The 22443-nt window shown below is 42.5% G+C and overlaps 3 protein-coding genes across 5 annotated transcripts in view; all 3 read left to right on the plus strand.

The window, feature by feature from the left end:
• Positions 1 to 4159: 4159 nt before the first annotated feature.
• LOC117516798 (histone H2A-like) lies at positions 4160 to 4546 on the plus strand. Its single transcript, XM_034177655.1, has one exon. The coding sequence runs from the start codon at positions 4160 to 4162 to the stop codon at positions 4544 to 4546; it is 387 nt and encodes a 128-aa protein (XP_034033546.1).
• A 1071-nt stretch (positions 4547 to 5617) lies between these two features.
• LOC117516799 (histone H2B 1/2-like) lies at positions 5618 to 6287 on the plus strand. Its single transcript, XM_034177656.1, has one exon. It carries the CDS (start codon positions 5620 to 5622, stop codon positions 5989 to 5991), a length of 372 nt encoding a protein of 123 aa, XP_034033547.1. The 5' UTR covers positions 5618 to 5619; the 3' UTR covers positions 5992 to 6287.
• A 3821-nt stretch (positions 6288 to 10108) lies between these two features.
• Positions 10109 to 22443, plus strand: part of LOC117516797 — a 52470-nt gene continuing 40135 nt past the window's right edge. The window contains exons 1-5 of one of the 3 annotated variants that reach the window (XM_034177654.1): positions 10109 to 10488; positions 13127 to 13470; positions 16086 to 16179; positions 17229 to 17375; positions 18524 to 18630. In XM_034177654.1, coding sequence (XP_034033545.1) covers positions 10323 to 10488; positions 13127 to 13470; positions 16086 to 16179; positions 17229 to 17375; positions 18524 to 18630 — 858 coding nt within the window. In that variant the 5' untranslated portion in view covers positions 10109 to 10322. Of the gene's footprint in view, positions 10489 to 13126; positions 13471 to 16085; positions 16180 to 17228; positions 17376 to 18463; positions 18631 to 22443 lie in introns of all 3 variants that reach the window. The other 2 variants (XM_034177652.1, XM_034177653.1) reach the window with 2 other exon arrangements.

Consider the following 22443-nt stretch of genomic DNA (forward strand, 5'->3'; position numbering starts at 1 on the left):
GGACATTGTGGCATGCTTAACACTGACATAGTACACGTCAGGCCAAATGGATCTGTCAACGTTATGGGTTTGGTGACAGGGACATCTGATGTTTGTCCATTTGCAGAGCGAACCCTAAAGAGTTCGTTGCTTAATTGATGGACAGGTATGTTGTCATTACATGTGGTTCTACATGCTCCTGTATCACAAAGGAATGTCACTGGTCGTCCATTTACCAACAAAGTCACTTCTGGTTTTGGTACCGGATTTCCCAGCAAGGCACACAGATCCATATCGCAATCAGACTGCCTATATGATGTGGAATCATGGATTATGGATTCTAGTCATTGTGGATACTGTGGCTGAGGAGGATTATTCCGTTGTGGAATTCCTCCTGCTGCTCCCTCAGTAGGTGGATTCGGACAATTTCTATACATATGTCCCTCTCTTCCACAGTTCCAACAAATCAGGGGACCACGTGGTGGCCCTCCCTGTCTGGGCTGCTGTTGTGGTTGCCATGGTCCTTGACGTTGTGGCTGTCCACCTTGTCTATTTTGCCATGGCTTTTTGGGGCGTTTGCACTGCTTCTGCTGTCTTAAGTTACCCTGCTGGTAATATATTTCGTCATCTCCATGTGCTACATACACTCCTTTGTCGCTGTTTCTTGTCTTTTTCTGCTTTAAGACTTCTTCTGCATGACAGCAGTGTGTATGTGTGTCTTCCAATGTGCCTGTAGGCAATCCAATCCAATGTTTCTGTATCCAAGCTTTTATATCCTTATTGGAATGTTGGATCAGAGCGTTTTTCAATTGTTGTTCATACACAGGTGTTTCTGGCAATATGCCACTATGGACCCTAAACACATTCTCAAATCTGCACCTAAACTCTGTCCATGGCTCTCCTTCTTTCTGAGTTGTCCTGGTAATTTCAGTATAATTTATCTTTGGTCCTAACACTCCTTTTGCACGTGTAATCATAGCTTCCACTCTTGTTTTCAAGACTAGATCATCATGTGTCAGTGGTACGCCTTGTTGATCTGCAGGATTCCAGTCTCCGCGTACCTGACTCCATTTAGGGCCACATGCTTTCATCCACACCTGTTGGACTTCAGGTCCATTAAGGTGGTAAGATGTTCTAATGTTTTCTATATCCTGCATAAATCCCTCAATATCGACATGTGGCGATGGTATCATGTCGACTGCTGCTTTGATATCATCAGCATTCCATGTCCGATAAACGAGCATGGTTGGTAGCTGTCCTGCTGTTCCTGCACGAGGATTTGGTACTTCTATCATAGGATAGGCACCTCCCTGATCACTATGTTCCACCATGGGAGGGGCTGTAGGCACTTTTGCTTGACTGCGTGTTTGTGGTTTTTCTGGTTTTTCTCTTTTTACCTTAGGTTTTACTGCCAAATCATACTGTGGTGGCGGTACATCGTCATCCTCTGGTAGAGGAGATAAAGGTCTCTTTGTCACCGACGATCCAGCCGGCGGTGATTGTTGTTCTGGCTGTTCTGGCTCTCTGTGCTGAATTATCACATCTTCTTCTGCCTTACCTACAGCTTTCTTTTTCCTTGCTTTCTCTAATCGTCGCTTCTCTGCTCCTTTCTGTCTGTTCTCTGCTTCTTCCTCCCAAAATGCCACTAAATCTGCCCCTACTTTCTGCATCTTTTTCTCATCACCTTTATGTTCCCGTTCTAACTCCTTCTTCAGCTTTTGTATGCTGATCAGGTTCAGTCGTCCGTCAAAGTCATGTTTATTTATCCAGGTCTCCAATTTCTTTGTTGCTTTTGGATTTTTTGCCTCCATAACTTTCCAGTCGTCAGTTGATAAATTTTCCTTATTTTTAGACGTCTTACCCCCCATTTTTATTATCCCTTGTTATAATTTGGACTTCAGACGGGGGCACACCTAGGGTGTTCTAAATCTGAAGTTTTCACACTTTCTTTGGACGTGACAATTAATTTGCCGTCGTGTGGTTGATTCCTTTCACCTCCCCGTAGGAAGCGGAATCACTTGCCTCTGCTTCCACACGCACGGTTGTCACTAACGTTGTCCAAAGTATTACACTTTCACACAGTTATTTACACTTGCGCAAAACACTATTTACACATAGAAACACTCCTAATAATCGTACGCGTATTCTTATGTCAGGGGAGCTCGCCCTCCCGTGAAATTTAACTAATGTCCTGCCTTAGGGGACTCCGCCGTCCCTGCCAAATTTAACTACCTTTTTACAGTGCACATATTTCTACCCGGGATTTCCTTTACGTATTAAAACAGAGGAGTCCGTATCCTCCTTCCGGAATTTAACTACTTGCGTCCCTCGCAACCGTAGAGGAGTCCGCCCTCCTTACAGAGTTTAACTGTGTTTCATTAACAGACGATTCTGTATCATCGCTTACGGAGTTTAACTGTTTTATGTGATCACTTTTATCCCCTACCGGTACGCATATATAAACAGAGGAGTCCGCACCCTCCTTACAGAGTTTAACTGCTTTGCATTAACAGACGATTCTGTATCATCGCTTGCGGAATTTAACTGTTTATGTGATCTGATCACCACTCACTCAGTACTGTTTACAAAGAAATTTTACTCACTGACTCGACTTCCTGTCTGTCTTCTTCGGGAAAATCTCGTCAACCAGACGATGCCAACGGTGGTCGACAATTGCAGACACGATCAATCGATCGATCAGACCTTGGCCAAGGATTTACGTCTGGACTTGACGACCTCCGCCGGACACCTCCGGTGTTGTTGAGATCCCGGACGAGCCCCCAGTCAATGTTGGGTATTTTCTCCTCCAAACATTTTAAAACCTTTAACAAGACAAACAGAGTCAAGAAACACCAGTGAGACAGAAAATCAAATATTACGCGCGGAGTGCGGCCAGGCTGTACACCAAGGCTACACTAAAGTCTGGCCTGCTTTTCCGCTCTTTTTATTAAGAGACGCCCTCATCACATAAACAAGAAACTTGTCCTAAGGGTGGGGGTAATGACGCAAGACAAGTTTCTTCCCATAACATAAACGCATACGTCAAGTGCAGCTGTAAGGAAGAACACTTCAGGTCAGCACATCTCGTTCGTCTGTTGCAGGTATCAGCTGTTCTGCATCTGCCTGAAGTGTCCTGTCTTCCACACTCCTTCACACTAAACACCACATCACAATAGTCAAAACGTTCTCTTGCTCCCAGTCGTTAGAGGCTGCGAAAACAAAGTTATGTTATAACAATAAGTACATCCAGTCCTTCATTCCCAGCTCAGATTGACCCCAGAGTGCTAAAACAAAATTGAATTCTCAGGATTGCATTAAGACAGGTGCAAAACAGCACATCTCCGTTCTCATGAGAAAGAAGACAAAGCTAAAACAAGGTTGAATAACACGTACGTTCTCAGGGTGAAGTGCAAAACAGCACAACACCGTTCTCATGAGAAAGAAGACAAAGCTAAACAAGGTTGAATAACACATACATTCTCAGGGTGAAGTGCAAAACAGCACAACACCGTTCTCATGAGAAAGAAGACAAATGTACAAACGTTTAACAGTGATAACATATATACAAAATCTTTAACACATACGCTCATTATGATAAGCCTTTTATTTTGTACACTGACGCTAGTAACCAGGGACTTGGGGCTGTGTTGTCTCAGGTCCAGGATGGTCAGGAACGTGTTGTAGCTTATGCTAGTCGGAGCCTGCATCCAAGTGAACAGAATGATGCGAATTATAGCTCATTCAAACTTGAGTTGTTGGCCTTGAAATGGGCTGTGACGGAAAAGTTTAAAGATTTTTGACAGGAGCAGAATTTACCGTCTACACAGATAACAACCCCTTGGCTCATTTGCAGACGGCACATCTTGGGGCAGTGGAGCAACGCTTGGTGGCACAGTTGGCTTCTTTTAATTACACAGTGAGATACCGTTCAGGTAAAACTAACGTCAATGCTGATGTCTTGTCAAGGTTTCCGGTTTCGTACTTTGAAATCTCAAACAGAAAAAAGCAGAATGACGCTAAACTAGTGGCGCTCGTGAGAGTGTGTGACGCGATAACAGCATTCCTTTTTCTGATTGGAGGATGCTGCTCTAGCTTCATTTGACCAATGAACGAAGAGCCTCGTCCTATAAAAGACGGCGTTGCGCTATTGTTTACCAGTTTGAACTGGTGATTAACAGATATGTCTGGAAGAGGTAAAGGAGTTGGTGGAAAGGCTAAAGCGAAGCCAAAGACTCGCTCTTCTCGTGCCGGGCTCCAGTTCCCTGTCGGTCGTGTCCACAGGCTGTTGAGAAAGGGAAACTATGCGGAGCGTGTTGGTGCCGGCGCTCCCGTCTACCTGGCGGCTGTACTGGAGTATCTGACCGCTGAGATCCTAGAGTTGGCTGGAAACGCTGCCCGCGACAACAAGAAGACTCGTATCATCCCGCGTCACCTGCAGCTGGCTGTCCGCAACGACGAGGAGCTCAATAAGCTGCTGGGCGGAGTGACGATCGCTCAGGGCGGCGTGCTGCCCAACATCCAGGCCGTCCTACTGCCCAAGAAGACCGAGAAGAGCAAGCCCAAGTAAAACTCACCGCTCTGATAACAAAACGGCTCTTTTCAGAGCCAACCACTACAAAAAAGAGCGCGTTCTTGTTTTTTTTTTTGTGATTCACACACGTGTACTGTCTTTTTTTATTCTCCTTTTCTCTAACAAACCAGCTGGGGTGAATGCAAAGCCGTTAAAAACTCTTCTGTTAATTTGTTTTTGTATAGTTCTACGCGGGAAAGAAGCCGTTAAAGAGCGGATTTGCAAACAGCTCAAGCCCGCCTAAAGTTGACTAAAGCGGCGGAAGTTTTAACCAATCATATGCGCGGAACGGCACAGTCTAATTTGCATACGTGTCAAATCAATATTACTGTAACTTGCAAGAATATATTTGTATGAATCCCCACAAGGTTAAGTGACATTTTCAGTTTCATGCTAAAACAATTTCTGTGGTCCACAATATGCTTAAGACATGATAAATAAAACCCGCTGAAACAGATTTTGGAAGAGCAGCAGCCGCCTTAAGTTGAATTAAGCGCTACAACTTTTAACCAATCACATGTGCGGATCGGCACAGTTTAATTTCCATCCAGCGTCTGTAAGAACTTTTAGCTCTCAGCGAAATTCGTTGCTTGAATGAACATGAACATTCATGGCTGTAATAAGACAAAAACCAGGGGAGCGGCGGCCAGAAATCCATCAATTATTTGTGTGAATATGTAAATTTGTATATCTACAAGCCTAAAATATAACAGAGTACTTTGTTTTCAGGTCAAACACAAACAGTTCAGTGCAAAGCTTCTCTCATCAGTAAAATAGCCTTTTTAATAACACAGAACTTCTTTCCCGATTAAAATCTTGTGCAACGTTTATATGAATGTCCTTCCATCGTGCCTTCATACAGAAGTTTTTCCACTGAGAAATTCTCTGGCGCAACGTTTGAATCACGCGGTTAAAAGAAAAAAACCCAATTTGAATTTCAAAGTTACAGTCCGCCCACAGCGGAAGCAGCTTGTCCAATCACATGCGTGGATTAGCACAGTATAATTTGCATACAGTGTGTATAAGAGGAGTGGTTTTCGCAGAGACCTTCGTTTAACGTCAAAGCAGATATGCCAGAACCTAAAGTTGCACCGAAGAAAGGAGCCAAGAAAGCGGCGCCGAAGAGCGGCTCTAAAACCGGCAAGAGGAGGGTGAAGCGGAGGAAGGAGAGTTATGCCATCTACGTGTACAAGGTGTTGAAGCAGGTCCACCCCGACACCGGGATCTCCTCCAAGGCCATGAGCATCATGAATTCGTTCGTCAACGACATTTTCGAGCGCATCGCCAGTGAGGCATCTCGTCTGGCTCACTACAACAAGCGGTCTACCATCAGCTCCAGAGAGATTCAGACCGCCGTCCGCCTGCTGCTGCCCGGTGAGCTGGCCAAGCACGCCGTGTCCGAGGGCACCAAGGCCGTGACCAAGTACACCAGCTCGAAGTGAACAGCTGCTTGTGCGGCAACACAACGGCTCTTTTAAGAGCCACACACGCAACCGAACAGCAAAGTGGCCTCACTTTAAAACCTTATCAGTACTTACTGATATTATTGTTTGGCTGGAAGGAGCAAGTTACTGTGATACAACAGTATGATAAAAGCATAAACATGGAGCACTTACTGTTTAAAAAGTTGGTATAAATTGTTAAATCCAAATGAATGTGGGCAGTTTACAGGTGAATAAAAAGTGCTTTGTCATAACTTCTTGTTCAGAAATAGAACAATAAAACCGTTTTTCCTCCATACATTGTCATGTCTGGATTTTTTTTTTTCTTAAAGTGCACGTTTACATGTTAAAGGCTCACTAATCCACTTTCTATGAGGCTTAGAGATGTAAATAGCAGCTGTCGCAGCTCAAACAAGACGTTATAATCGCGCTGTCCACAAATAGAGATGTGGGAGGACAACATGAAGACGGGAGCCAATGAACGATCTGAAAAGCTCTGAGGTGCATCAGGACCTCCACGGTAATAAGGCTGGTCCAGTTCTGCTAAAAGAGGTCTTGGAACACAACTTACTCACCTTCAGGCAGATTTAGAGTCCAGACATATTTTACCTTTTTTTACACCTGGAGTTGGACATTTAATTTGACAAAGTCTTTACAGACATATGAAACACCTGCAGAATTTCTACTTTTCATATCTGCTTCCAACATTAGTGGATGAACCAAAGAAGGTTCTGCTCTGCCCCAAATATCTCTTAAAAAAAATAGTCATTTATCAGGTGTAATGTGTGTTACAGACAACAGCAGGGGTGGTGGCCAAGTGGTTAATGCGCTTGGTTTCAGTTCGGAAGGTTCTGGGTTCAAATCCCACCCCTGCCACATTTCTCCATGTAATGTGGAGTTGCGTCAGAAAGGGCATCCGGCGTAAAACCTGTGCCAAATCAACATGCAGATCCACCTTGGATTTGCTGTGGCGACCCCGAGTGCAAACAAGGGAGCAGCCAAAGGGACTTACTAATGTGTGTTACAGACAACAAAAGAGCACCGTGTGAAGGAAAATAAAGAAGGATGGAAATAAGATACATTCAGTTGTTTGTTTGTTTTATTCTTACAAGGAAAACAGTGTTTTCAATATATGTTCCAAATAAACATCTGTCACATTTTCCACCATAAGCGTAACAAATAAACAGCCACTAAATATTTAACTGTGTGACTGTATGATTGGATTATTACAATGCTTTATTTTCTGGTTTGCCGCAGTCCAACATTAGGGGTCTTCAACTGGTTCAAAATGAAATTGCACACGACGGTCCTGGCTCCACACAGCCATCCGTTTAGAAATGATGTGGTGGTTTCTGCCTCTCGATGGCGGCTCGGAGCGCAGCGCGCCGTGAGCTATTGTGGGCAGTCCTTAAAGCTGTAGTAACACTCCTTATTCTCTGTGAAGCCCGTAAAATTTTTACCGAAAGCCAGATAAATTTTTCGAATGGTTTCCAGCTGCCTGTCTCTAACAGTTTCTGAAAAAATTCCGATGGAAAAAAAAAGCCCAAATCATTCCGCCATTTCCTCGCAATGAAACGACGAGAGGGGTGGAGCAGTGCTCACTCAAAGCCTGCCCACAGGCGAATGACGCAACCGACAGGCGTGGAAAAACTCACACATGCGCACAAAGGTTCAAGCTTGGTTGACGTAAAAACATATGAATCAAATCCATATAGTTTTTGCATAAAATAAAAAGGTCGGATTCTTTTCTCACAGACCTCGTAAGAAGAAAATCATTAGCTACCTCCAAAACCTGGAGAAAGAGGGACTCATTGACAGGCAGACATACTACAGACTTTACCCTGGGGAACGCCACTCCATGCATCTATGGACTGCCCAAAATCCACAAACAGGACGTGCCACTCAGGCCTATTATATGTAGTACAGATTCCATCACATACAATTTGGCCAAGCACCTCAAGTGGATTTTGGCTCCTCTAGTGGGTAACTCAGACCACCATGTGGAGAACACACAAGATTTTGTGAACAAGATCAAGGACCTGCAGCTGGAGGCAGATGAAACTATGGTGTCATTTGATGTGACATCGTTGTTCACCTGCATCCCCACTGCTGAGGCCATCTCAGCTGTGAGGCAGAGACTGCTGGAGGATGTGTCTCTACTTGAAAGGACCAAACTCACACCAGACCACATCTGCCAACTCTTGGAGATCTGTCTTAACACCACGTTGTTCCTGTTTAGGGGGAATTACTACAGGCAGATCCATGGTTGTGCAATGGGGTCTCCGGTATCCCCCATTGTGGCCAATCTGTACATGGAGCGAGTGGAGAAGACAGCCTTGACGTCTTTCACGGGCATCTCTCCCAGTCACTGGTTCAGATATGTCGATGACACATGGGTTAAAATCAAGCAACAGGAGGTTGAGGACTTTACAGAACACATCAACTCGGTGGATTCCAATATCAAGTTCACACGTGAGGATGCCAGAAACAACCATTTAGCCTTCTTGGATTGTGATGTTACGATTGGAGAGAACAAGCAGCTCCAGACAGGGGTTTACAGAAAACCAACTCACACTGACCAATATCTGCTCTTTGGCTCAAACCACCCCCTTGAACACAAGCTCGGGGTGATCAGGACTCTTCAACACAGAGCCCTACAGGTGCCCACAACTGCAGAGGGAAGGGCTAAAGAACAACAACTTGTACGGAAAGCCCTCACAGTATGTGGGTACCCACGATGGTCCCTGGACAAAGTGCAGAAGTCCCAGAAAACAAAGAGACCAGATAGACAGGAGACGGAGACAAGAAGAAGAGTGTCTCTCCCTTATTTAGCAGGAGTAGGGGAAAAACTACAGAGGATCTTCAGACAGCACAAAATCCCAGTTTACTTTAAACCGGTTAACACCTTGAGACAGAAATTAGTTCACCCTAAGGACAGGATCCCTAGTTACAAACAGAGCAATGTAGTGTATGCTATCAGATGTCAGGAAAACTGTAATGAACACTACATAGGTGAGACTAAGCAACATTTACACAAAAGGCTATACCAGCACCGCAGAGAGGGCGCCAGTGGACCTCAGTCTGCAGTTCATCTCCACCTTAAAGACACTAACCACAAGTTTGAGGACAAGGAAGTTAAAATCTTAGCCAGAGAGAAGAAATGGTTTGAGAGAGGGGTCAAAGAGGCATTCTATGTGAAACGGTTGAAACCCAGCTTTAACCGGGGAGGGGGTCTGAGACACGCTTTGTCCCCTGTTTACAATGGGGTACTCAGGTCAAAGCAGTTTCAGTCTTTTGTTCATGGTAATGAATCATTCACGTCATCAGGACAGTCGCCAAGGGAGCCATTAGGAGAGACTTCCGTCCCATCATTAGGAGGGACAGCTGCCCTGTCATTGGGAGGGTGCTTACTAGAGCACAATAGTTGCTAATTAGAGCTATTGTTTAGTCACCAGCCTATAGCAGTCGGCCTCTCGGTTGGAGGAGTCTGGTTAGGTTTAAAACTCCAGCGTTTGTGGCTTGTTTACAAGAGTCAAGACAGAAGTCAGACTACCAGAGCAAGAATTTTAGCTGAGGAAGCTTCTGCGATTTGAAGTGAAATGTCCTCGCGTCAAGCAACCCAGTACAGTCGAAGATTCAAGCTTCTCTAATAAAGCACAATATTTTCCTGAGCTGCACAAGGACATTTTAAATGATACTGGATCTGATCTTCGTTTAGAAAAGAACACAAACCCTGTCCTATTGGAACTCTATTATATAACTCCTGCTCCTTTTCATAACACATCACAGTTTTTGTTCATTTGTCCGTTTCTGAAATTCATATGATGCAGATCATAAATAAACTCAATTTTGAGTTTCCCAAAGGCGTCCAAAACATAGAACATCTGTGTGAAATTATGAAACAAACAAGTGGTGCAGGTCTCAAAATGTCAAAAAAGTCATGAAATATTCATCTTTAAATAAAACCATTTTTTTCTTTAGACTGGCCGCGTTGCATGACCCTCTTGTCCAGCAGATGGCAGGAATGCACTTTAGCTTACCGATTGCCTTTGTATTTTACAAGAACAAGAAGAAGAAGCGTTCCTCATGTCGCTAATACGATGAATATGTGATTGTAGCTTTATTAGCAGGGTTTAGCGCGTCCTTTTACAAACTTTGTGAAACGTTCAACAGGAGGGATCTGCCGTATGTCCGGATAAACGCGTGCGGAAGGACTCGTGATTTGACGGCGGCTCTGTACGTCTGTTTATTCTGGTTAGCTTAGCTTGCTAGCTGGACACTTGGTCGGTGCGTTTTGTGTTTGAGAAACGATTTGAATCATAGAGCCAAAAATGTCAAAAGTCCAAATCCTGAGAGCGTTGGTGAACCAGCGACTGAATGCAGCCGCCGAAGAGATATTTGGACTGTTTGAAAGAACCATAGCAGAGTACGAGGAGGAACTTTGTCGTTCCAAACAGGAAAACGACCGGCAGCGCCACCTGCTGGACGCCACCGCAGGTTTGTTCGGTTTGCGTCCTGTCTCACAATTTTAGAATGTGTTATTCGCCGTCATAGTTTTTAACTCATCGTATTCAATTTTATGAATTTAATAAACAAAAGATTTAATCAAATATCAACAATTTGGGTGTTCATGCACATACAGCCGACTACAGTGTTAATTTTTAGGCATGTTATATTTTGCTGGATACGGCAAACACGCACCTAGCGATATTTGACCAGATCTCCTCACTGATTGGCTAGTTCAAGTGACATCATCGTAGAGTTTATTTCAACATGGCGGCGCCCTTGGCAAAGTTGAACTGGATGATATTTCGCTGTACGCGCACTGGCAAAATGGGGGGTTGCGATGTTTTTATTCACAAGGCAGCGGAACAGCCACGGTCTGGCTGGAACTTAAAGGTGATCGAGTTTAAGATGTCCTTATTTCACATTCATGACAGTAGCTCGATATTGGTGATTTTCATTGTTGAAAATTAGCATATTTTACCATTCACTATTTTCAGAGATGGACTAATCGAAGGTTTTGCAGACATGACACTGACAGACAAAACAAACAGGATAAACACACCGACGTGGACTGTCTTTTCTTTTTATTCTGTCTTGAATTTGCATGTTTTGTTTATCATCCCCACCCTACACAGAAAATTACCAAGACTGCAAAAATTATTAGCACCATGCCCGAAATTATTTCCACAGTGTGGCGAAAAAACCCAGTGGAAATAATTTCGGGCATGGTGGAAATAATTTTTGCCACACGGCAGAAATCATTTCAGGCATGGTGGAAATAATTTTCGACACATGATGGAAATAATTTCGGGCACGGCTATGCCATGTTTTGAGCTGCTTTTAGCATCCGAGAATCCCTCAAGCTATTTCCACCGCGTAGCGAAGAGCGCCGGGGAAATTATTTCGGGCACGGTGGAAATGATTTCGGCCATGGCTATGCCACGTTTTTGAGCTACTTTCAGTGTCCGAGAATCTCTCTGGCAGTAGGTGATTTTCTGTTCCGATTCAGATGACTTCATGGCACCCAAAATGGCATTTAAAGATGAAAAATTAGCACCAACACTCAATGCAGAGGATGCCGCCATGTTGAAATACCCTCTAGGATGATGTCATTTGAACTAGCTAATTGATGAGGAGATCTGCTCAGATATCGCTAGGTGCATGTTTGCCATATCCGGCAAAATATACACTTCATAATTTTTACGGATCTGTAAATGAACATTGCTACACTAATTTTACAGAAGCTGTGTGATGGGCCGCATGTGTCTCCCTGCGACTGCTAGCTTAACTGGTTAGCTGATGCTCAGTTGAAGGTGGAGGCAGAAGACAAGCTAATGTTCCATAAATCAAATGCAGATGACAGACACATCTAGGATATTATGTACATTGGCAAAGCAACATTACGTTTCTGATTGTGCAATCACTTCATAATGTTTTTAAATTTGGAGAGCTACATAATGATGGCATTTGTTTTTGAGGCATTTCTTACACAATGCTGGGTCGTGCTAAATATATATCCAGAAGTCTGCAGGTGAGAAGAAGCATGTTAGCCATTAGTTCTTTAATACAATTTTGTGATTGTATTTTAAGTACAGTGGCTCTGTATCTTAAGTTTCTGTTTGTGGTGAAACATGGTGCATTGGATACCTTAATAAATACAGTTTGGTTCAAGATCCTAACTTCATATTTTGTATGTTAATGAAGTTGTGCTCTTTCCACTGGTATAATTCATTTTATGGGAGATCTTGTTGTACATGAGCAATTTGCATTTGAAATGTGGGAGTGAAATTCTGTCTTAATTTTTAATGCCTGAATTAAATACAAATTTTTAAAGTCACAAATCAGAAAAATGTATTGCTTCTTGAAAAATAGTCACCAAAATGGTACTTTAACATGAGAAGTAAATACCACAATCTGATATGCTTCAGTGTGGAAAGCCCACCCCAGAAGGCATATACACACACACACACATATATATATATATACGTTTGTTTTTACTATTTTCAGCAAGCTATGATAAATGAATAACTGTGGGTCATCTTTTATAGTACTTAAGGCATCCAGTTTATAAGAACAATTCCTGAAAATTTATTTTTTATTTTTGCAGTAGAATCAGTGTCGCATCCCATTTTTGAATCCCCAATTTCTCAAAAGCCCATAAATCTCTAAGGCTGAAATGCTGACTAGTGTCTACTGGGAATAATAACATGAATTTATGAAGGTAATCTGAGGGTCAGCTGTGCAGCATTCAATGAAATGATATTCTGCTGGATCCACAGCCCTGTTTAATGTATTTAACCCTCTTTCAGGCACTTCTTCAAGGTGTTAATTGCACATTTGGTGTCTTTCCTCTTTTGCTGCACTCTTAATTTGTAACTGCGACTGATGTGATGTTAAAATGCTCCTCGGGGAAAAAAAACTCGTCACACAACGTTATCAGCAGCAGCTTTACACATTTGATTTACTGCATGTAGTATCATTAATAACAGAACAAGGTGTCCCCCCCCCAAAAAAAAACTAGACCTCATGGTCCCTAATACCGAGTGAAGGTAAAACCCTGAACTGAGTGAATAGGAACATGTTCTGACTTATTGTCCTGATTAATAATTGTGTGTTTTCATTTGTCCTGCAGACAGACAGCAAATACTGGTGGGTAAAGAACAGGGTCCCACTGCAAAGCAGGACCAGGAGGACCCAGATCCCCCGCACATTAAAGAGGAAAATCTGGAACTCTGGACCAGTCAGGAGGGACTTCAGCATCAAGACCAGGAAGTGGCTGAGATGAATTTCCAACTGACTCCTGTCCCAGTGAAGAGTGAAACCGATGAAAAGAAACCTCAGGCGTCACAGCTTCATCAAAGGTCAGCCGATTACAACGCAGAGACACAGCCGGGAGCGGACTATGAAGCATCACACTCACACAGAAACTCAGATCCATCCATGTGTCAGCAGCCGCCCTGGATCTTAGTCCCTGTAAGTAAACCAGGACGCAGTAAGTTACATTCATTTAGTTGTTCTGAGTGTGGGCGATGCTTTGACCGCAAGAACAATCTAACGAGACACATGAGAACTCACACGGGAGAGAAACCGTACAGTTGTCCGATTTGTTTTAAAAGGTTTACACAGACGGGACACGTGACACAGCACGTGAGGATCCACACGGGCGAGAAACGATTCAGTTGCCGCATCTGTAACAAAAGATTCACTTGGCAAAATCAGGTCAAAAGTCACGTGTGCGCTGGTGGATCATCAAAGCTTCATCAGAACCAAACCAAGGAGAACAGAGAGGCGGAGTCTCCTGCACGCAGGAAAACAAAACGCTGATTAAAAGACGTGTGGATGACCAGAATCAGCAACACTTCAGTCCAGATAATCAGTTACTGAAGGCACAGCTGTGAACCCAAGACTCAACTCACTCATGACTGGGGATAAAACAAAAACTCATAATACTGAAGAGAAACCACTTTATCTACTCTGACTGTGATACATCACAAGAATTCACACAGCAAAGAGACTAACTGCAATAAACAATCTGGTCATCAGAGCTCCGTGAAGAAGCACCAGGCCGGCCACACTAAAGATGCTCCGATGGTGGTTTAAATTAAATAATAAGTTGACTGTGAAGAGACACGAGGTGTCACGTAGGAGAGAAATATTTAATTTTACAGCAGGGAGACCATGTGGTTGCTCTGTGCAATGAAAGACTTTAACACTGGAGGTATTGTGGAGAGAAACCATTTAGCTGCTTTGAAGACTTAAAACTCTTCATTACAAGGTCAATCTGAAGACAAATGAGCATGCACAGTGAGGAGAAACCATTCTGTTGCTCCTTTTGTGCTAAAAGATAAACTAAAAAAAAACACACCTTTCAGCTTGTCACAAAGGTTTTTCATGTCATTCATGTGTTGGTTTTTCTTGTAACCTCATTAGTTATCGATATTTTAGTTACTCTGTCCATATGGGGACATGGGCATGTGTGACTGAATTTCATCAGATTACCTGAATCTTAGAGACCAAGTTACAGCTTAGAGGACAAACAGGAAGACAGATTTAATGAAGTGTTTTTCTGATGAATGGAAAAGAACAAATGTTTTTCATGGTTTCTTTGTCAGTCACTGTCTGACAAAGGAATCAAAAACAAATTACTGTATTTTCTGAAGTGTAAGTCAAGGTTTTTTTTTGTAGTAGTAGTAGTTTCAGATGATCTCTGTGACCTATATACTGGAAAAAAAAATCACAATTGTTATTAATACTATAAATTATAATGACTATTTATATAGAACATTCAAAGGAATTAAATTACTAAACAAAATAAACTGCAATAATAAAAGAACAATGATAATTACAAAAAAAATCCATTGTTTCAATGCACAAAAGTCCCAAAACTAAAGAGCTGAAAATACAGAAAGAGTTGTGATTTATACTCTGGAAAATATAGTATGTGATGATTACATTTAAATCAATGGTATGTTCTCCACAAATGTGTTTTAATGTGTAATAATTTTAAGTCTCATAGAATGTTTTCCTTCTCATTTTTATTCCTTCCCCTGAGGAAGTATATTTTTCAGAATGCTGTTTTTGTTTTCTTGCCCCCCACCCCCACCAAAAAAAAATGTACTACTGAGGGGGTCAGATGTATTCAGCCGGTGCTTTTACACTATAAAATGTAATTATTTTAAGTCGGGCTGCCAGATGACTGAGCTGCCGTTTCTAATAGTATTTCAATATTATGAAATTTGTTTCTCTGGCTGTCTGTTACAGCAACAAATATTCAATACGAGGTCAAAGTGCAGCCTGCCTTAATTTGTAGGTGAACCATGGAGGAAATACCTAATGGGGATTTTTGTTTTGTTTTTTAAGGGCCGTAATAATAATTAAAAAATTTCACGCTCAGCTGTTTGATGGTCAAAATGTGTGTATGTGTAATACAGTATGTTGCTGTTACCTTTGAATGTGAAGTCAAAGACTATGGATTTATTTTTCAACCCAAGTATGATTTTTGTGTCACAGCAGTAACTGAGAGTTTGGAGAAATGTGTGATTTTTACTCAACAAATATTGCTGTAATTTTTCTAGGCTATGACTTGACCATGTGACTTTTGTTGTTTTTTAATTTTAGGGTTTAGTGGGTGGAATTTCGATGATTCATGTCTGCACTCTTAGTGTTAATCATTATGGTGCTGACGTATAGCAAGTATCAGCCTCATCTCACCTCCAGTCCTTTTTGATTTTTTTTTTTTTTTCTTTGAGATTTCCCTCCTTTAAAAACAATTTTATTTGAATTGTTGTAAATGTTTTTAAGTTGCTGTATTTGTGACATCAAGCACTGAGCTGTTTCTTGTTTGGAAAAATGCAACAGAAATAAAAGGTTCTTTATTATGAATGTTATTGTAAAGTAAAATAAGTTAACTAAGTTTTCACTTTCAGGTTTGCGGGCGCACACGTTAGCACTGTACACAAGCTAGCTTGGCTTAAAAAATACTGATGTATTTTTGACTCAGACATATAAAGCGGTGATTGTCCTTTAAAGATTTTGTATTGCTGAAGGTTGTGCGCATTGATGCTAATTTTTGTTCTTTTATTTTATAGCAAACATCAGAAATGCTGTTCAGGATTCAGTATCGAGGACAGCAGCAGTACATCAAACTGAACCGAGCTTCATACGCATCGTTTCTGAAACAAGGTAATGTTTTATCTGAACACCATCCCCGTAGTGTCCCCAAATGCTGGAGTTGAAAGAAAACAAAATAGAAAACACAGACATGAATGTTGCAGCTGTAAACTTTAGGATTTTAAATGTAAGTGCGCTTATGCACCACTTGATGGCGCTTTCATCTTGGAAATGAACAGACCGGCAACAAACGAACACACTTTGTGTCTGTGAGACCTCCTCCACAGGAATCAGACATAACCACTGCCACCAGAGGGCGCTGTGGTCTGCACAGTGTTGTGTGTTTATCACCTGTAACTGCGCTGGAGTTATGTTTTATGTTGTATTTATTGCATGGTTGAAGATTTCTTTCTTCTACAGTCAAACGCGGTTCGTCGTGCTGCAGTCTAATTGGTGACATAAACTGGTGACTTCAAGAAAGTGTGTAACAGCTCTCGTACAGTGATGATGTCAGAGCTTTCAGCTGATCAGTGCCTGGTGTCTAGAGGACCACTTTCTTTTACACGCCACCACTTCCAGTCGGATGCTGCACAGTTATGGAATCTGAATGAGGTTCTAAACTGTTGTGACATCACAAATCACTTTCTCTTAAAGGTCTTGGGTTGTTGTGATTTCATGCACCAAAACTTAGGAAATTTGAACCATACTTCTGGAATTGTGCATTGACTTTGCTCAATTCTGTAAATCTTGCATGGTAGTTACGGTCTAGATCCACTTCCAGAAGTTTCCACCTTCCTCTACGGCTCAGAACACTGACCCTCTGTGAAGGCCGTGGTTACCTTTTAAAGGGCCTGTGTGTCTGAGCGGATCCTGAGTTCAAACAGCAGCGAGACGGACAACACAACTGACATCTGGAACTGTATTTTAACAGATGTGGATGTAGTACCTTCCTCACCCACCAGAGGGCTGCAGCCCACACTTTGGGAGTCACCGATGTAGAAAATCATTAAAATGTGGCTTCAGTAATGGAGTTTGTTGGATTGTAGGATGATTTTTTTAAATAAATGAGACACACTTGTCGTCGTTGGATTCATGTAACGGCAGAATTTGTGCGTCGACAGCAAAAGAGACGTTCAACATCCCGAGTGAGAAAAGAATCTGTCTGGTGGATGAAATGGGGACGGAGGTGGACGAGGACGTGTTCAGTGACGTGTTCTGCGAGACATCGGACATCCTTTGGACTCTTGTTGACGCCTGTTCAGCTGATGGTAAGAGGTTCAATTGCCGGCAGATTCATGATGAAACAGTTTTTAGTGTCCATATATTTATATAACTGTTTTATGGAGTGATGGTGCTTATGTTGGGTCAGTCTATTTCATTTTCAGGCACGTCTGATTCCAAAATCTTTTTTTCCTTATTTTCTTTTGGTGGGGTTGACAGCCTGAGCTTATGACATCACAAAGAGCAATACCCACAAAGAACACAGTCTAAACAGGGAAAAAAGGAATTCGGGCCTCTTAAAAGTATTCCTAAAATAAAGTAATGGGTTGCATACATATTCAATACCATATTATGTCCCCAAAGAACAACAAATTAAAAAATAAAAACCTTAAAAACAAAAAAAACTTACAGTAAATCGCCTAATTAAAAATGTTAAAGCACATCTTAATTAATTCATTAGTCTTATTTAAAATGTCTACTACAGTTAGGATAAAAAAGTGAAATATAACCTGGTTAATTCATGACTTTTACAGCCAGTTTCCTTTATATGAGTCTGGGATGAACGCGTGAACATTGGTCTTGGTTTCCAGCAGTGATGAAGAACAAAAACAAACAGTATGATAAATCTGCGTGGAGGAGGCGGTTCCCAAAAACTGATGACTCGTGAGGGGAGACACCCAGACAAGTCTGAAATATTTCTGGACTTCTGTTGCTGTGATTGAAGAAACTCTGCATAGTGCAAGTTTGTTAAGTTCTGTTAGTGCAGCATAGTGACATCACTGTATCCATGACTCTTTATTCCACAGTACTGCAGTGGAACAGAGAACTACTTGAAAATAAAGAGATTTTCAAGCGAATCTTTCACGGCTGAAATTTAACACAAGCATGAAAGCCCAGCATTTTAACAACGGGTTTGGAGTAGTTACCCACTTTACAAAAACCCTCCAGAGGCGATGGCGGAACACAACGGATGCACTAATAAAGACCAAAACACGCATTTGTATCACATTGTTGTGTGATGAGCTGCCAGCTGAATGTTCTCACCATGTTTCCCAAGACACACCCACCAATTTAAAAAAAAACAAAAAACTTTATTAATTTGTGGGATTCTTTATTTTCTATCTTCTTCTCTCAGAATCTTCGGTGCTGCCGTCCTGTGTGGACGCCATCTCGCTCTCCTCATCACTTTCTTCAGACAGCGAGACGTGTGGGGGGGCACCAAAACGCCTGAGAATTGAAGAGGCTTCATTGGGGTTGCACAGACAACCTCAGATTGACGACAGTTCCTCACACGCGAAAGAGGTTGGAGGACGTTATGTTTTTAACCCATATTTGTTTCTTGGTGAATATCCTGTAAACCACAATTTTTCATATCATTATGGCAACTTGTTTCCGAAGGATTGTTTGTTGTTGTGACACTATTCTGAACTTCACATGGTTGTATACGTTTATTTTATTTCTGTTTAGCACTCTTCTGGTTATTAATTGTATCTACTCTGAACGTTATTTAACTATAGTCCTGTTGTAATTCGCTAGCATTTAGCATTCGCTAGCTAGGTCGACTCCTCCCTTCCCACCCGTTGTTATTTTTATAGCTGGTTCTTTTTACCTGGTTAATACTTCTGTTAGTTTTTCAGTCAAACTGCTGTGAATTTTAAATAATTATTTTACTCCTGTGTAAATCTTAGGAGCGGTTAGCATTTCCGCTAGCGGTTAGCTTGCGTTAGCAACTTCGGACCCTCGTTTTCATTTTTTCATTTTTTTTTTTTAATATATACTTCTGTTAGTTAACTGTTAGTGTAACTGTTGTGAACTTTAGCTTAGTACTTCACTCTTGTGTTAATCTTAGGAGTGGTATATATGTATTTACTGTTCCTACATTTCTAATACTTCTGCTACTCTTTCAGTGTAACTGCTGTGAACTTTAATTCATTTATTTGCGTCTGTGTGAGCCTTAGTAGTGTTTAGCTTATCCATTATTGGTTAGCTTGTGCTTGCTTGGCTATACTCTTGAATTTCCTAGTGCGCAAAGTACACTACTTTACCTACTTTATACCCTCCATAAATCCTACGTGATGTTGGAAGATAGGGTGGCTCTCTTAGAGAGCCGTGTCCGTAAACTAGAGCAGCTTCTTAGAGCAGTGGAGTTAGATGTTACGGGCACTCCAGATGAGGTGAGTGCTGGGCCGGCTAGTGAGCCCATTAGCATCAGCCTAGAAACGCCGGCTGTGGAGGACAGTTTTCGGACTGTTGCGAGGCGGAGGAAGCCCCGTAGGGCTTGGTGCCTGGTTGTGGCACCCCCAATCACACTCGCCACTGTGAACTGTGAATCGGTTCTCCCCCTTGGATGGATCTGATGTGAATTCTCCAAGCCCACAAGTGACTTCCACTCCTATCTCCAGGCCGAAACACCGGACTTTAGTGATAGGGGATTCTATCACCCGCAAAGTCAGGTTACAGACGCCGGCTGTCGTTAAATGTATTCCTGGGGCCAGAGCTCCTGACATTGCATCCCATCTTAGGGTGCTGATGCTGCAGAAGGGAAGACAGACGAAAGAACATGACATGAGATATGACATTGCATCCCATCTTAGGGTGCTGATGCTGCAGAAGGGAAGACAGACGAAAGAACATGACATGAGATATGACATTGCATCCCATCTTAGGGTGCTGACGCTGCAGAAGGGAAGACAGATGAAGGAACATGACATGAGATATAGTCACATAGTTATTCACGTCGGCACCAATGATATCAGGATGAAGCACTCAGAGGTCACAAAAATGGACATAGAGAGGACTTGTGACCTTGCCAGAAAGATGTGTTGGCATTGATTAATAGTCTCTGGTCCCCTCCACTCCCGGGGTACTGATGAGGCATTTAGCAGGCTGACATCATTAAACAGGTTTTGTCAACAGCAAGGCTTTAGCTTTATTGATAACTGGCCTTCGTTCTGGGGACGCCATGTCCTGCTGATGCCGGACGGCCTCCACCCTACTGGGGAAGGCGCCGCCATCTTGTCTGCGAACATAGAGCTCTACAGGGAGGGTAACATTAGGAATCTACAGCAGGCCACGGAGCAGGTGATTAGAGACCCTGCAAGGCTTATGACAAATGTGGGTGTGGAATCCATTAGCTTAGCGGGGAAATTAGTGCAGAAAATCCACTATGGTGATAGTGCAGTTTATTTTCCAGGGAGGGAAATTCAACAAGTTGAGACTGTGGCCTGCTCCCGCAGACGTGTCCATAAAAATCATAGAGGGATATGCTTTGCAAACTTAATACCCATTATTATATTTGGATCATGTTGAAATTGAGGATGGCCCAGTGGTTGTTCCAGTAATAGCAAAGATTTCGTGTCTGCTACCTACAACGCGCGTGGAATGTCTCAAACTTAAACCTACTTCTAGGCATCTTATATATGCTACTCTGGAGCCACCCCTAAACCCAAACAGTTCAACTGTCAACCCCACTGAGGTCCTTAGACTGGGTCTCATTAACATAAGATCACTGTCCTCAAAATCATTGTTGATTAAAGGTGATAGAGAGAGGTTGAATGGGGCATTAATCCTTGTTCTGTGATGTGATATGTAGCCCCAAAAAAAATTGGCTGGGTCTGTAATGGTTCAGAACCTTCCTAAAAGGCTCTCTGAAACAGCTATGTTACTATGCTGGGTTTAGAATGCGTCGTTTGCCCTTAATGACGTCGTTTCGGAGCTTATTTGGCAACCTCATTATGAAATGCACGTAGGTGTTGGCGCTGATCGGTTGCCGTTGTTTAATTGGCTGCCCTTGCTCTCACTTAAAAGAAAGTGCGGAGGATCAGCTGTTTTTAACAGCAGATGCAGAGTGGCTTGGAAAAAAAAAAAGCATAAAAATGTCTTTGTAAAGCTCAGTGCCGTTACCGGCATCACTGGTAGTTGTTAGCGCTCTTATTTTATTGGGCGAGAAGGTTCTTATAAACAGACACACACAGAACACAATGCGTGTGTTCTCCCTTCGCGGCACCGCGACCGGCTGCTTGATGAGGACGGAAAAAAAAAAAAACATGCAAAATTGGACTAAAAAAATCCGCAAAACTTCATTTTTGTTTTACTTCGGTTACTGTGACTTCCAAAGGTTATGCATTGAAATAAGCAAGCTGCCCTTTGCAGCAGCATAATAATGAAAATATCTAGCTGCTAAGGGGTTAGCTCATTCCCTTTAGAGGAACAAACCAGAGCTAACGTGCCATTCTAACGTGCAATTCGTACAACAGGAATATAGCGCAACACAAATGTAAAACAAAAGAAAATGTGATACTCACAGGCTGTACTGATTGCTGGGGTTGATTTTGTCGCAAAGTCGGAACTGACCCTCTACTGAGTATTAAATGCTGACTGAAGCCAGCTCGAAATTGAGCAAGGTTGGTGAAACAGTCCTCCGTGAAATGCGCAAAGAAATAGTCGGCGGTTGTATGTCCTGGGGATGCGGTTAAAAATGAATAAAAGCTAGTGATCGCGTACACTGCTTTCCGTGGGAAGAATATGGAAAGATCGTAGTCCGCTATGACAGCCTGGGAAGGCACACCTGTAGCTCGCCATTGCTCCTCTTCCAGTGGTAGGAATGGGTGTGCACAGCCTTATGAATAATTAATTTCGAAGGGGCGTGTGTGAAAGGGTGTGGGTGTGTGTGTGGGGGGGGGCTGTTGGTGAAAATGTGACACAATGTTTCTGGCGGCAATTCAAAAAAGGAGAATTACTTGAAACAGAGGTTCTGAAACTTGCTGGCACTTCGTGTGTTTTCCCCACAGCGGGGAGACTCTGAACTAACACCAAAAACATGAAAAAGATGGTTTTGATTCTCTATCCCCTTTAATGATTTAATTATTGATCATCACTTAGATATGATTGGGTTATGTGAAACCTGGCTTAAACCTACAGCTGTCCTCCCCTTAAATGAAGCCTGCCCACCAGCATATACATTTAGTCACGTCCCTCATGATGCGAAGCAAGGTGGGGGTATTGCTCTTATTTATAAATCTAGGTTTAGCTTATTAGCTGTTGGGGGTCACAAATATAACTCGTTTGAGCATCTGATTCTCTGCTCCGCTCAGGATATTACGCATTGCCAAGGTC

This window comes from Thalassophryne amazonica, chromosome 9, assembly GCF_902500255.1.
Source record: "Thalassophryne amazonica chromosome 9, fThaAma1.1, whole genome shotgun sequence".
Classification (NCBI taxonomy): domain Eukaryota; kingdom Metazoa; phylum Chordata; class Actinopteri; order Batrachoidiformes; family Batrachoididae; genus Thalassophryne; species Thalassophryne amazonica.

Coding starts and splice junctions, on each gene's coding strand:
- LOC117516798 (XM_034177655.1), top strand. CDS start 4,160: ATGTCTGGAAGAGGTAAAGGAGTTGGTGGAAAGGCTAAAGCGAAGCCA.
- LOC117516799 (XM_034177656.1), top strand. CDS start 5,620: ATGCCAGAACCTAAAGTTGCACCGAAGAAAGGAGCCAAGAAAGCGGCG.